The following is a 15,980-nucleotide window of genomic DNA, read 5'->3' on the forward strand; positions in this document are numbered from 1 at the left end:
GACTATTTTTTTCTGATCAGTAATTGAACCAAAAATTGCAAAACCATTCTTCAGTAAGCACTATCGCCAAAGTTCAACATTCATGCAGTAGTGTGCGTTACTGATTGTATGCGGATAATAAAACTGTTACATAGAGCTTCCGCCTTGAAACGCTTAGAGAGCGCCACTTGTCTTGTCGCTTGATGTTTGCATAGAAAAAGGCAAGAGAGGGGGTATTATTTCAATTTTTTTGATAGAACCTAATAAAAATTTCGGTTGGGAGAAAAAACTTCCCTGGTAATTAAATAGTATTTAAATAAGAAGTACATCAGTTTTATATTTGCATTGAATCTGCTTGCTGTCTTAGCATAGCAGTTTGACAGCTCAGACGCTTTTAATTAGCATAAAAATGCAGATTAAAAGCCATCAGCTGTTATATAGCATTCCAAAGGCATTTTTTTGTTTGGTATTTATTGGTATTTGCAGAGCAGTAATAAAAACGCGTGCATTGCTTGGGTTTGTTTTAATCAAACTAACTGGATACACATTTATTTTCGCTTAGTCAATGTAGGGTAATAATGGTTAATACACTCAGCGAAAAAAACTAGCGAAATTCATCGAAATACCTTATGAAAATTTGCTATAACTAATTCTTATGGATGACATAAGAATACCTTATGAAAATTGATCGTGCTTGCTATGATAAATTTCATAAGATAGACATTTGAAAAGAACAAAAAATCTTAAAATGATGCAGACTGGATTCGATTCATGAACGTCGGGATCACCGAGCCCGTGTTTTATCCACACGGCTACCAACGCTTGAGAATTACATGTTGCTAAACATGAATAAAAGCCAAGCTGTGACACGATTTTACGTCATAGAGTGACCTTATGAAATTCATCCGAATCATTATGAATTATTTAAAGGCCGTTTCATAAGTTGGGCCTTGTTACGTTTGTAAATAGTTGTGAATATTTTGTCAGTTAATTTTCTGTTTTGTACTGTGATTTGTTCATTTGCCCCTAAATTTTAATGTGCATTTGTAGCGCTCCAAACATTTCAGTAGACTGTCTTGTGTTGTTGCCCAAATCAGGATGCCCCCTTAGGATTAGATATTCCTAAACCAAAACAAGCTATGAATGCCTCAACAGATGCTGCGAACTAAAAGGCGAACTGCCAGAAAAAATACGATTACAGGATGGGCCTTTTCATTTGACGTCTTAAATCAGCTGATTGTTCGGGCGTATGACAGTTCTTCTATGAAGATGACACGTTCGTGTTAGCAGCTGTTGTTCAAGCTTTGTAAACAAATGCATGCACGGATCTGTCACATGAAAAGGCCTATTGACTGATGGACCAAGAACAAAAATGAAACCTCGTCATCCTGGGTTCGGACTTAGTTATCTATTTGGATAACTGGGCACAATTTATGTTATGTGTTGCATGTTTGTGTTTTGTGCATTTGTAATGTTCCATTTTATTTTGCGTATCTAAGTTCCCAGACGTGGGGCCCGATACGGAAAATAAAATGTGCATTTGTAAGGCTCCAATGTATTTGTTATATTCTAATCCTTTGTAGTAATTAATTTCTTTTATTTTTGTAACATGGCGCCCAACGTGGGGCCCTGCATTTGTAGGGTTCCATGTTGTGTTTTGTAACATGTCGTGCCCCACGTTGGGCGCCAATGTAACGGATAAATTGGAGCCTTACAAATGCTCATTTTATTTTCCGTATCAGGCCCCACGTTGGGCACCAATATAACGAATACATTGGAACCTTACAAATGCACATTTTATTTTCGGTATCGGGAACTTAGATACGCAAAATAAAATGGAACATTACAAATGCACAAAACATAAACATGCAACACATAACATAAATTGTGCCCAGTTATCCAAATAGATAACTAAGTCCGAACCCAGGATGACGAGGTTTCATTTTTGTTCTTGGTCCATCAGTCAATCCTGTAACCGTATTTTTTTCTGGCAGTTCACCTTTTAGTTCGCAGCATCTGTTGCGACATTCATAGCTTGTTTTGGTCTAGGAATTTCTAATCCTAAGAGGGCATCCTGATTTGGGCAACAACACAAGACAGTCTACAATTTGATGTCCGTGTTAGGGGACGGCTTGCGTGTTTTGTGCTGGTTCGCTCCTGAAATGTTTGGAGCGCTACAAATGCACATTAAAATTTAGGGGCAAATGAACAAATCACAGTACGAAACAGAAAAAAAAATGCTCAGTTGTCAGCTAGCTCTCGATCTGTTCGGTTGCCTTTTTGCTATCGATCTTTGCGTGGTGCTATTGTTAGAGTACTAACAATGGGCATATCTCGAAAAACACGATAGTCGTTGATTTCAACGTACTACCCAAACGTCCCAGCCCAGCAGAAGTGCAAAAATTCATCCGCGATCAATTGAAACTGGATATGTCAATGGTGAGAAATCTCCAGATGCACAGTACCCGTCACCAGACGCTGATTGAAATGGTCAGCCTGGAAGCAGCAGAGCGCCTAGCTTCCGCCCATAACATGAAGCACTACTTAGAGGTGGAGAAGAAAAAATACATTATTCCTGTATTTCTTGAGGATATGGCAATCAATGTAAGAGTGCATGATCTACCACCGGACATGTCAAATGCCGAAGTAGCGGAGTACATGAAGAAGTATGGCAAAGTTAAATCCGTCGTTAGGGAGGTATGGAAAAAATACTTCCCAGGAACGCTAAATGGAGTACGAGTTGTTAGAATAGAGTTGAAGGAACCGATTCCGTCTTATATTCGCTTAGGAGATGATATGAGTATGGTAACCTATAAATCCCAAATTGCCACCTGTTTACACTGCGGCCACAAAGCACATCCAAAAATGAAGTGTTCGGAAGCCACATCCAAAAAGATAACAACAACCAGCGATGTATCTGGTCCATCGCGACATGCAGAGCAGCAGAAGCAGCCACCACCGCAGCAGCAGCCGCCGGTCCCGTCGCCACCGCCGCCGCCGCCGACGCAGCAACAACAAAGCGAAATGGAAAACAATAAGGCTGGCAACTCACTTTCGGAGAAAAAGCGCAAACGAGAACGAGCTTCAGACCCGGACAAATCGGAAACAAGTGACATGGATTGTACCCCAGAAAATCCAGATGTTAATGAAATTAATATACCTCACGAAGAGTGGTATACTTATCAGAGTAAGAGGCTAGACCGTATTATAGAAGCAAATAAGAAACTTATAGAAAAAACTGCAATTGTACTTTCGAAATAAAATGAAATAAATTCAGAGACGAATGCCCTTTTGGGTAAAGTCTCTTTAAACGAAAAAAAAAAAAAAAAAAAAAAACAGAAAATTAACTGACAAAATATTCACAACTATTTACAAACGTAACAGCCTTATGGAAATCTTAAGGTTATTTGGCTGAGTGTATAATTACTGCAGTTACACTAGTCAACACTTCCTGTACGGGATGGCAGTGGACTGTATCTGCGCTGGCTACGTTGTGGTGCTCGCGTTCCGCTCAGGAACCGAGCCGGGTGGGAGCAGGAACCCTCGCGTTCCTTCCCGGGATGATGGCCGGACGTTGGCCTGGCTTCGCCTCATGAAGCCCCGGTGGTTGAGCTGGACTAGACTCCTCTAGCAGCAACCTGATAACTCTTTGAGCCTTGATAAAGGCTGTTGGGTGTGGAGGAAAACAATTTCCGAACAACTCCGTTGCTCCGAATAACTCAAGGAAAATTATTTCTGAACAACTCTTTTGGTGGAATCGGGGATGTTTCAGAAGCGCGATGACCAGATGCAAACACAGGAGAATTTACTTAAACTGCTATATTCATTTTCTCTTCACTTAGCTTTGATGTACACTCTTCGGTGGTTCGTAGCAAAACTGATGCTGCTGCCACGATGCGCACTATATTTATAGCCCGCACGAGGTGATGGGCCACGCGCCGATCACGCTATTGGCGTACCGTCGCGTCGGTCGGCTCTGCTTGCTGTCTCATGCAGTCTGCACGTGCTACGGCTCTCTTCGGGTCTGCTTCGCGCTGCTGTGTTGTTGCTTCGACGAACGATGAAAAATTACTGGCCCTGATCGCTGTTTGGCTGTTGGTTTTATTGTCGCCCGTTCGCTGTTCGGCCTCTGCTTCGTCGTCGTCGTTCGATCGTCGCTGGTTGGATGGGCGGAGCTCTCGTGGTGCAAATGTGACTGCCACTGCTAGACGCCGCCGCTGACTGTACTTCAGTTTGGCTGATGTCGAACTGAACATTCTCCCCCCGGCAAAAAGTGGAAGTTTGGACACTTGGATCATTGTCCAGGATAGGCAAAGGCGCAAGCTTGTGTATTGGTAGTCTAAATGTACCAGTCTTCGTTCGGACGTCTACCACTCGTTTCCGGAAGTGTTCGCGATGCTGTTGTATGTGCTGCCAGTGGGACAAACGAATGGTCGGGATACCTACTACAGACGGTTCGGGAATTGCCAATAGTGGACGGTTGGCAATAAAATGTCCAGGGGGCAACGCTTCTGATTCCGTCAGGTCGTTAGATTGGGAATAAAGTGGTCTCGAGTTAAGGATTGTTTCAATCTGGCACAACAGGGTGGATAATCCGGAGAGTGTTAGGGAGGTGGATAGGTAAACCTTTTTGAGCACTGTTTTAACACTTCTCACACCGGACTCCCAAACCCTTCCAAAGTGTGGCACATTTGGGGAAATAGTCTTCCAAACGATCTGCTTTGCTTGGCAATACTCAAAGATCTTGTTCTGGGTGGTCTCCTCCTTGAATAGCCGATAGAGCTCCAGCAGTGCTGACCTTGCTCCGATGAAATTGGTCCCGTTATGGGAGAAGACTTCCTTGGGATATCCTCGTCTGGACACGAATCGTTGAAAAGCCGCAAGGAACGAGTCTGTGGAAGGATTCCACATCAATCTCAAGGTTTTGATGACCTCGTTGAGGCCACTCTCGCTGAAAGATGCGCAGCTGTCTCGATCTTCACTTGGGATGGGCGATAGTAGCTGACTAGTGTTGGATGACCGCTTGTGAAGGTGCATTCCACCGGACTGGAGCAAGGCTATCAGCTGATCTCGAAGCTCACATGCTTGTAGGAAATCGTCGGAACCAAAAAGAGCATCGTCTATGTAGACATTTTTCTCGACAACGGCGGAAGCGAGCGGAAAGGTGCGTGCAAGTTGCAGCAGAGATCGCGTGGCCAAGAAAGGGGCTGAGGCCGTTCCGTACGTCACAGTAGTTAGTTCGAGAACACGTAGTGGGTCTTGGGGCGACTTTCTCCAAAATATCCGTTGTAGTGGAGTGAAAGCGGGATCTACGGCAACCTGGCGGTACATTTTGGCTACATCGGCACTCATAACGTATCGATACCTCCGGAACCGTAGGATGATAGACAACAAATCGCTCTGAACGTTGTATCCGGTCATCAAAACATCGTTGAGGGACAATCCGGCCACCTTTGCAGATGCGTCGAATACCACCCGGCATTTTGTAGTTGTGTTCGATGGGCGGAGGACGGCATGGTGGGGAAGATGCCACTTCAGAACTCCAGGAGGATCGTCGCGTTCTTGGACCTCCCGGCAGTGCCCAAGAGATTCGTACTCATCCATGAAGGCATCATACTGGGCTTTTAAATCTGGATGACGTTGTAGTTTAGACTCCAGCATGAAAAATCGTCGCAAGGCCATGGTACGGGAATCCGATAGTTGAGATGCGCTGTCCTTCAATGGGAGGTGAACGATGAAACGACCGCTGTCGTCTCGACGATGGGTTGAAGCGAATTGCGATTCACACTGCTCTTCCTCACGGGACAGAACCACCTCCGAAGACACACCTTCAACTTCCCAAAATTTCTGCACAAGTTCTTCAACGGGGTCAACTCGAACAGCACAGGAATTTAGCACAAGATTGGAAGAACAGTCAAACAACTTGCCTCCGACTAACCAACCAAGCTTAGAGTCGTGAAGGCTAGGGAGATTATCGTGTATTTTCAAACACCCTGGTTTCATAATGTCATAGAACCAGTCCATTCCAATGAGCAAATCAACGTGGCTAGGTTCATAGAAGGATGGATCAGCCAGTCTGAGACCTTGAGGAAGTTCCCAATTCTCCAAATTTATCTTAACCGACGGAACCTGACCAGTAATCTTCGGCGAGACCAAACAATTCACCATGAAAGAGAAATCGCTGCATTTAGAGTGGACGTTAATGGTACATTTTTGCCTGATTGTCGACCTTACACTGCCTATGCCTGTTATCGGGACACTTACTTCTTCCACTTGAATACCAAGAGTATTGACAAATGATTGGGAGATAAAACTCACCTGAGATCCGCAGTCTAGCAGGGCTTTGCACACACAAGGCCGCTGTTGATGGTCCATAACGTTGACAAGGGCAGTGAGCAACACCACCTGGCTCGCTGGGTTCACCGGGTTGTTGGAATGCGCTGCTGTCACTGATGGCTGGTTCTCGGCCGACTGCTGTCTGACAGCCGACGCCGTTGGTTGGGCTGATCCTGGAACTCCATTCGCTGAATTTTCATTCGCAGGCTTCGACGAGATTGCACCACCTTCCAAATGGAGCAGGGTGTGGTGCCGCTTGTTGCACTTGGAGCACGACTTCTTCGATGGGCAGCTCTTCACGCTATGTCCACTTCTCAAGCAGTTGTAGCACACGTTCTTCTGTTTGACTTTGGCCAGTCGATCACTCACACTCAAGCCGTTGAACACAGAGCACTTGTACGTCACATGGCTTTCATCACAAATGGTGCACCGCTGATCCGCTGATGAAGGAGCTGTCGCTGCGTTGGCATTGGGAAACGCCTGCTTCCTCGTAGCTGGTTTCACTGATGTACGCTGTGTCTTGGCTTCTTCAGCCGTATCGCGGCATCTCTCCAGAACTGAGACGCGGTCTTTCAGGAACTGTATGGTGTCTTCGTAGTTTGGGAGTTCTCCTCGCTTTATCGTCGACTCCCACAACTTCTTCGTGGTAGGATCCAGTGCACGTGCGATTAGGTGGACGACAATGAGCTCAGAGACGCCGGTGAACTCTTGGTCAAGGAACTTCAAGTTTTCCACGTGACTAGTGGTAGACTCGACCAAGGATCGCAACTCACCGAAATCCTCCTTCGAAAGTTTCTTCACTCCGAGCAGTCCAGCAATATGGATGTCGATCATTCGCCGCTGATCCTCGAACCTTTCCTCCAGTAACTCCCAGGCGTGGGCGTAGTTTCCATCGGCAATCGTCTTCACGTCTATGATTCCCGCCGCATCACCGACGAGGGCCTTCTCAAGGTGATACAGCTTGATTCGAGGTGCTTCGTTGGTACGGTCGACTGCATCACGGAACATGATCTTGAACCGTTCCCAATTCTCGTACCTCCCGTCGAAGGTGGGGATGGCGCGAGGAAGAGATTGCTGGATGACCAACGGTTGTTGGTTCGCCGGTGGTTGCACTTGTTGGGCCGCAGGTGGTGCGGATTGAGCCTCGAGAAGGGTCTCGAGCATGATGGACACCTCTTCGTGCAACGTCTCGAATTGCAGGAACTTCTCGTTCTGTTCCTCCTTCTTGTTCGAAGGAAGAATCGCCACTATCTGCTGGTGGTGCTGATGGTACTCGTTGTAGGCACTTTCCACTTTCTTCACGTACACCTTCACTTGAGCGGAAGGCAGCTCAGCCTGGTCCGCTTGGGCTTGGGTCAAGATGTTCTTGATGCGCGTGATGTTACCTTGTGCCATGCCACGCAACTGTACAAGAGTGCTCAGCTCTTCTTCACTAGAGCTGGCCATCTTGGACGACTTCATTGGTGTGTGCTTCATTTTCACTGAATTGCTTTAGTTCACTTCACTTTAGTTCGTTATAGTTCTCACTAACTGTCACTTGTTCACTTATTGTCTTTGTCTTTCAATCACTTTGCTATCTTCTCCGTGTTTGCCTCCAATCACCACTCATCCGATCCAACCACCGATCACCGTCGATAACACAATCGGACACTCGCACTCGAGCATCCGGCTCGAAGGACCAAATCCATGTACGGGATGGCAGTGGACTGTATCTGCGCTGGCTACGTTGTGGTGCTCGCGTTCCGCTCAGGAACCGAGCCGGGTGGGAGCAGGAACCCTCGCGTTCCTTCCCGGGATGATGGCCGGACGTTGGCCTGGCTTCGCCTCATGAAGCCCCGGTGGTTGAGCTGGACTAGACTCCTCTAGCAGCAACCTGATAACTCTTTGAGCCTTGATAAAGGCTGTTGGGTGTGGAGGAAAACAATTTCCGAACAACTCCGTTGCTCCGAATAACTCAAGGAAAATTATTTCTGAACAACTCTTTTGGTGGAATCGGGGATGTTTCAGAAGCGCGATGACCAGATGCAAACACAGGAGAATTTACTTAAACTGCTATATTTATTTTCTCTTCACTTAGCTTTGATGTACACTCTTCGGTGGTTCGTAGCAAAACTGATGCTGCTGCCACGATGCGCACTATATTTATAGCCCGCACGAGGTGATGGGCCACGCGCCGATCACGCTATTGGCGTACCGTCGCGTCGGTCGGCTCTGCTTGCTGTCTCATGCAGTCTGCACGTGCTACGGCTCTCTTCGGGTCTGCTTCGCGCTGCTGTGTTGTTGCTTCGACGAACGATGAAAAATTACTGGCCCTGATCGCTGTTTGGCTGTTGGTTTTATTGTCGCCCGTTCGCTGTTCGGCCTCTGCTTCGTCGTCGTCGTTCGATCGTCGCTGGTTGGATGGGCGGAGCTCTCGTGGTGCAAATGTGACTGCCACTGCTAGACGCCGCCGCTGACTGTACTTCAGTTTGGCTGATGTCGAACTGAACACTTCCCCTTAACAGTAATTTTTTGAAATCTCGCAAACTGTCTTCAGCTGTCCATGATCTGGCTTCGTAATGGCGTTTGCTTTTGGTCGCCCGAATGTACTTCAACTTAATGGTATGGTTCTCCAACTGTTCACGGACAAAATGATGTCGCACATCAATGTGCTTGCTTCTCGGCGAATAGCCAATCTCTTTCTCTGCTAGGAATATCGTTCTGCGATTGTCACAGTAAATGGTGATTGGTTCCTTCCTGCCAAGTAGCTCCATGCGGAAACTACGCCTCCATTGGGGACTACGAAGGTTGATGAGCCGGGAAACACTCTTCCTTCCTACGGGGTTTCTTATGGGAGTATGAGTGAAAAAAAAAGCAAAAAATCTTCCCTCCTTTCCCACTTTCTCACAGAAAACCGCAAACAAAATCATCACCTTCGTAGTCCCCAATAGAGCCTCCTGCGATGCCTCTGACAATACCATATATTCGGCCTCCATTGTAGAGAGCGTAACGGTCGGCTCGGCTGCCTCCAAGAAAGTAATGCGCCTCCGAACTGAAACAAATATCCGGTCACCGGTCGTGACCAATTCACGTCACTAAATCCTTCAAATGCCGCATCCGACGCCTCCGTTCAACGGGCTTCCCCGGGGTAAATACAGAAGATGCTGACTGCGTTAACCGCATACGCGATGTTAGGACGAGTATATTGCTCCAAAAACTGCAATCTACCCACTTGCTCGCGATACGGTACACTCTGCATCCTTTCCTTCTCCTGCTGTGTCTTCGGACTCATCGCTTTCACAAGCCGCTGATTCACCTCGACATCGGATAACAGTTAACCATACGGAACTTGCGAAGCAGCTCCTCAATATATCTTTGCTGGTCCAACGCAATTGCGACACCTGTCGCATGCCCAGCGCCTGTTTGATTTCGTCCTTCATACGAAACATCATTCGTCAACAGTAACAGGTCGTCAACGTAAACTGCAACAATGATGATTCGATTTCCATCCGTCATGAAGTATACGCAAGCATTGAAACTGGATCATTTTAGATCGATCCGCTTCATCTCTCTGTCTAGCAACACGTTCCAGACACGGCTGGCCTGTATCAGATCATCAAACCTCAATCGACAAACCTTACGTGGATCCTCCTGAACTAATCCCTCGGGTTGTTCCAAGAAAACCTCCTCACCTGACAGGTCTCCTTGCTAAAAGGCGATGCTGCATTCATCTGATGGATTCGCAAATCCAACTGAGCTGCCATGGCCATACTGGATACCGTATACTGGCATACCTAACCACAGCAGAATACGTCTAAGTATAGTCGATGCCCTTCACCTACGAAAACCCCTTGATTACGAGACAGGCTTTGTTCCGGCCCAGTGATCCATCGGAGTTCATCTCCTTCTTCTTCAGGCCCACTTGCACTTTAGAGCCTTGCGTCGTGGTGGCAGATTCATCATTTCCCAAATATTGCTCAACATCAGAACATGGAGTTCCTCTTCCATGCGTCTCCTCGGATTTCATCGCCTCTTGAAAGGACTGCGGCTCACCGGCGTCCACGTCTGGTGGTAATTCCTGAGACACGGATAATCTTTTAGAGACAACGCACTGTTCCTTGCACTGTTCACACTTGCCTGATGTTTTGCGCTCGCGTTCAATGCGCCTGATCACTTACTGATTGTGAAGAGAGCGCGATGGTTTCTGCTGACGACGTTTCAAAAGTCTCGGTTGCCCTGATGAACAACGGCCCTTAGCCATCGTCATTCTCGGCTTCTGCAACATCTTCGGCGTCTTCTTCATCTGCTCCATCATCAGCTTCAGCGTTTTCTGCTCATTGATGTATACTCCCCCTGTTTTCGGCTCTACATTAATCAGCTTCTAATCTTCTTCATTGTTCGGCTCTTCGGAATTACATTCTCTTGAACTTCTGCCAAAAGGTGTTCCTCTTTTCTCGGGAAGACCGCATCTGGACCTATCTGCACTGTTTTCGTCCTCGGTAAGTACACTCGATATCCTTTCGATGGTATGCAAAACCAAAGCTTGGGGACGTGACCTATCACCTCAGAGCCAAAAACTTTCAACCTGTGCAGATTCGGCCCCTTGCATTTGAAATACTCCTCCGGCGTTACAGGAACACCCTTGATAGGAGACAGGTTGTCATGGTTGTCAAAAACAATGCCATCGCCGTAGCTTCCGCAACGCTTGTCAAGAATTGCGAAGCATTTATCTAGGCTTGCGTCCAGTAGTAAACAGCGAGCCCTTCCAACGACGGTCCTATTGATGCGCTCCGCAGACCCATTCTGCCCTGGATTATACGGTACTGTCGATTCGTGACGAATACCTCAACCTTTTCATCTACCATGTATCAGGTATCAGAAGGCCGGCTCCAGAGGCACGTTATACTCCATTTGGGACATTTGGGCCATCGCCATTTCATCATCTACTTGAGGGGGAAGGAGAGAAATAAGGATTGGAATGGGGATAAGGACAGGCAGGAGTTGGAAAAAATACCCTAGAAGAGGGTACTAACCTTGGTACTAACGCCCAAGCGTACCACATTGGGTTCAAACAGCGCCTTGGAAAGGGCACTGTAATATTGTCGCGCTTATCTTTTATTAGAGTCCGGCGGCGGTCGTACGCTCGCAGTGACACTCGCAAGGCAAAACAAAAGGAAATATGTTCCCACCCAAAACAAGAGCACGTGGATTTCGCGAAGTGACAGATGTTTTTGATTGTATTTGTGATGAACAAGGCAAGACTGGCTCAATGAGTTAAGTGTGACTGCTGTCAAATGCCATATAATGGGATGGAATTCCATTGGAATTGGTGACGCTGTTATGGTAAGTAACTGTCGCTTATATCAGAAGCCGAAGACAGATAATCGCCATACTCTGATTTTTCTCGTGAGGCATAATAACGCATGAAGCGTAAAGATAGCCTATAGTTCTTTACCACAGCGGGTTAAGAACAACAGAATATCCTGAAGATTCAGGTTTATGAAGTCAGTTTCATTTAATAAGTGTTTACCGAGTACTCGGAAACGCAGTTGCGCAAAAACTGAACAGTTACATATCAAATGTTACAAAGTTCCATAATCGGATTCACAGCTATCACATGCAAATGAATCAGCTTGCTGAATATTCGACATGTGATCTGAGTCTGCAGTGGCCAATCAATCTTTTGACCAGCATGCTGCAATTCTACTTAGACAGATTTGTAAGATACTTCGCCACCTCTAGAGAAGGCTCAATACAATACATTTTTGTTTGACGACATGACTCCAAACTATTCCAGTATTGTTTGTGCTGAGTGACAGCCTAGGTGTCAATCTGAAGCTTTACCCAACACTTCGATATCGGAATAGCTGGCTCAGGGTCAATGAAGTCATGGATGCTCCAGTGCGAGCTAACTCATCAGCCAATTCATTTCCAGCGATGGAAGAACGGCATTGGCGTAGCTAGGGGGGGTTCCAGGGGTGCCTGGCACCCCCTAGAAAAATTTTGGCACCCCCTAGAATTTTTCATGACAGGCACCTTAAATTTAAAACTTCACACAATAAATCCAATATTTATTAATGGCACATTTGAACAAAACTTAAGCACACCTGGAATTACGTATATACCTGTTGTACGCATTTTAGAAGTTGATAAGAACAATTAACAGACTTCGCCGTAGATTCCTCTGGAAATACCTCTATCTATTTATACAGTGATTTCTCTAGGCCTCCTTTATGGATTCCTCCCGATATTTCTTCAATGAACTTCCCTTAGGATTCTGCTTCTTGATGGGCTTGTACATACAAGAAATTTCTGCAGGGATTGATTCAGCAATTTCTCCGGTGATTCTTCCAGGAATTCCTTCAGAGATTTTATTCAGAGATTCTTCCACACATTTCTTATGGAATTCCTCCAGGAGGTTATATTGGACTTTCTTCGGGAATGGTGGCTAGGACTCCTCATGCAACTCCTGCTGAGATTCTTCCAGCAATTTCTCTTAGAACTCTTCCAAAAAATCTCACTCTAGTACCTTCAGGAATTTTACTAGGGAAGTTCTTCTGGGAATTCTTCCGGAAAATCTCCCTGGGGTTTATCTAAAAATCCCGTCAGTGATTCTTTCCGAGATTTCTTCAAAGATTTATCCTCTAGAAATTCCACAAGGGATTTCTCCAAGGACTTCTATTGATTCCTCCATGAATTCCAGCTGAAATTCTTCAAGCAATTCCCTTTAAAACTCCTTCAGAAATACTTCTAGGGATTTCTTCTGGCATTCCTCCTGTGTATACTTCTACCGATTATTTCAAGGAGAGCTGTAGGTATTGCTCCAAGAATTTGTTAAAGGAACTCAGAATATCCCCGACAATCCTGATTCAAGAATTTCGCTAGAAATTACTTCTATGATACCTCCCGAAATTCTAGGAATTCCTCCATATATTCCAGCTGGGATTCCTCAAGCAATTCCTGGGGTTCTTCCAGCTATTCTTCTTCCAGAAGTTCTGATTGTGGTACTTCTGAAATTATGCTACGGATTCTTGTAGAGCTTTCTCCTGGCTTTTTTGCTGAGATCTTACTAGGTAATCTTCCTGAAATTCTTGCAGAAATTCCTTTGATTGTTCTACCAGGGATTTCTCCAAAGACTCACCCAGGAATTCCTCTAGAGACTTTATCCAAAGATTCCTCTAGAAATTCGTCATGGAATTCCTTCAGAAACTCCTTGTGGCCTTCCTCCAAGAATATTTCAAATAACTCCTCCTGCGGTTCTTCCAGCAATTCCTCCAGAAGTTCTTCTGATATGTCCAGAAATTCTTCTAGTGTTTCCTATATGAATTTATCCTTACATTATGGCTGAGATTCTGTCAAAAATTCCTCCTGTGATTCCTTTATGGCCTTCTTTACATATTTTTCCAGAATACCTCTACTGGTTCTTGCAGGGGCTTCTCTTGGTTTTCCATGGATTTTTTCTTCAGATTTCCCCAGGCATTCCTGATGGGGTTTCTCTAGAACTTCCTGTATATTTTTCTCCAGCAATTCCTCCTAGGATTTCTGCTGAGATTTCTACAAAGATTCATCCACAATGATTCATCCCAGAATCCTTCTAAGAATACCTCCTGAGGTTTATCTGTGATGTATTCAGAAGCTCTCCGGTGATTCCTCCAGGAATTTTTATCCAAAATATTTTATCCAAGGATTTTCTCATAATTTTCTCATGGATTTTCTCCAGGAAACTCCTCTTGGCGAAACTTCCTCCAGGAATTTCAGCTGGATTTCTCAAGCCATTTCTGCTGTAATTCTTCCAGCAATTTCTCCTAGGATTTCTCCAGAAATTCTTACTATAATACATCTTCGAATTCTTCTAGGGATTCTTCTAAGAATTTCTACAGGGATTCCTTCAAAAACTTACTGGGATTATTCAATCTTCCTAGGAGCCTTGCAGAAGTACCTTCGGTGTTTCTTCTTAGAAATCCTAAAGAGTTTTTTTCCTGGGATTTCTCCAAATATTTCTCATTGGATTCCTCCAGGAACTCCTCTTGACTTTCATCCAGAAACTCCTGCTGGGATTCCATAAGCGATTCCTGCTGCTTCTAATGTTTCAGGCATGCCTCCTAGGTCTCCTTCAGAATTTCTTACTGAGATACCTGCAGGAATCCCTCTAGGGATTTTTTCAGGCATTCTTGCTGAGATTCTTCCAGATTCCAGATTGTACCAAGAATTCCTTTAGAGTTTTTAATCGTGGATTACTCTAGAAATTAATCATGGTATTACTCCTGGAACTCCTCTTGGCCCCTTCAAAGAATTCCACTAAAGGAATCCCAATAGAAATCTCTGTAGGAATTTCTTAACGAATTTCGAGAATAGTTGGACTAGTTGGAAAATAGTTGGAAATAGTTGGACAGAGAAATCCTAGGAGGTATAACTAGACAAATCTCTAGTGAAATCCTATAGGAATGAACGGGAAAAGTTAATTGATTAGAAGGCACCGAATGTTGCTGAGATGAATTTGTAAAAAAAATCGCGTTCTGGTGGCATTCGAAGCCACGACTTCGTATTCGCTAGACCACAGTATGGCCATTTATTTGAGGGTTCCTTCGGCATGGTTGTTTTTCTTTCGAAAATTTCTGTGGTAGTCTATAATAAGCAATTTATTTGGATTTTTTTTATAATTTCAATGGCTATTCCTCTGAAATTATTTCAGCAATTTATTTTTCAGTTATTTTGCAATTTTAACGTGATTACTTTTGCTATTCTCTATGATTTAAAAGTATTCATATATATTGCTTCCGTAAATTGTTGAACTGGAAATTCAGCAATTCTCAACTGGACTTACTCAAAGAAAATCCCATGGGAATCACGGAAACCTTCCTGACAAATTCCCAAAGCAATAGCCGAAAAAAAATCCATCAAAATTATCTTAAAACTAGTAGTTGCCAAAAGCATTTATATAAGAATTACCAAAGGAATTTCTGAAGAAAATATTAGGGCTTTTTAATAAAATTGGTCAAATCCAATCTCAAAATAAATTGCCGAAATATATTCTATAAAAATTTCCACAAACATCCACAAAAAAATCGAAAACATTCTCAAAAAATTTTCCGGAATCTTCAAAGGAACTTCTGAAGAAACTTTAAAAGAATTCCACAAGTAATCGCCGAAGAATCACCGTGACAGAATTTTTAAAGAACTGCCAAAGATTTTTTTTTTTCAAATAAATTCCCGAAGGAAATCTCTAAGAAATTTGGCGAATGGATTTCCAAAGGAATTTCCAAAGAAGTTCCCAAAGTAATAAACGAAGTGTTGGAGCCGGACCCATCCAATTCTGAATTAGTTTAATTTGAATTTGAATCTAACTGTTATACGAATCTAGAACCCTATTAACTCGATAACATCTCTGAGAGCACAGATGAGATGAGCGCGCTTGCGCACGCTAGCCAATGTCCAACATCGGTGGACCGTCGTGTAGGTAGGAGAAATTTGCATTATTGTATATATTGTATATAGCCAAACATCAGTACCAAATAGAAATCCAAACGAAACGTACACGCGGTCGTCTTTTGTGTTGTCGTTTCATCCATATCACGGCCAAAGAGCCCATTTGTTCAAGTCCCCCGTTACCAAGGGACTTTGTCGTTTTCGCTGTTGCGATAGTGTTATAGTGCGGTTCGACTATTTTCTAAGTTGTCGGTTACCAC

At 44.5% G+C, this 15,980-nt stretch overlaps 1 protein-coding gene across 1 annotated transcript; it reads right to left on the reverse strand.

Annotated features, from left to right (window-relative positions):
* Nucleotides 1-3,490: 3,490 nt before the first annotated feature.
* Nucleotides 3,491-7,791, reverse strand: LOC134291506 (uncharacterized). Its single transcript, XM_062859319.1, has 3 exons — nt 6,298-7,791; nt 4,329-6,120; nt 3,491-3,645 (listed from the first exon to the last, which is right to left on the reverse strand). Exons 1-3 carry the CDS (start codon nt 7,789-7,791, stop codon nt 3,491-3,493), a joined length of 3,441 nt encoding a protein of 1,146 aa, XP_062715303.1.
* Between the last annotated feature and the right edge of the window lie 8,189 nt (nt 7,792-15,980).

The sequence above is a fragment of the Aedes albopictus genome, chromosome 1 (genome assembly GCF_035046485.1).
Source record: "Aedes albopictus strain Foshan chromosome 1, AalbF5, whole genome shotgun sequence".
NCBI classification, from domain to species: Eukaryota; Metazoa; Arthropoda; class Insecta; order Diptera; family Culicidae; genus Aedes; species Aedes albopictus.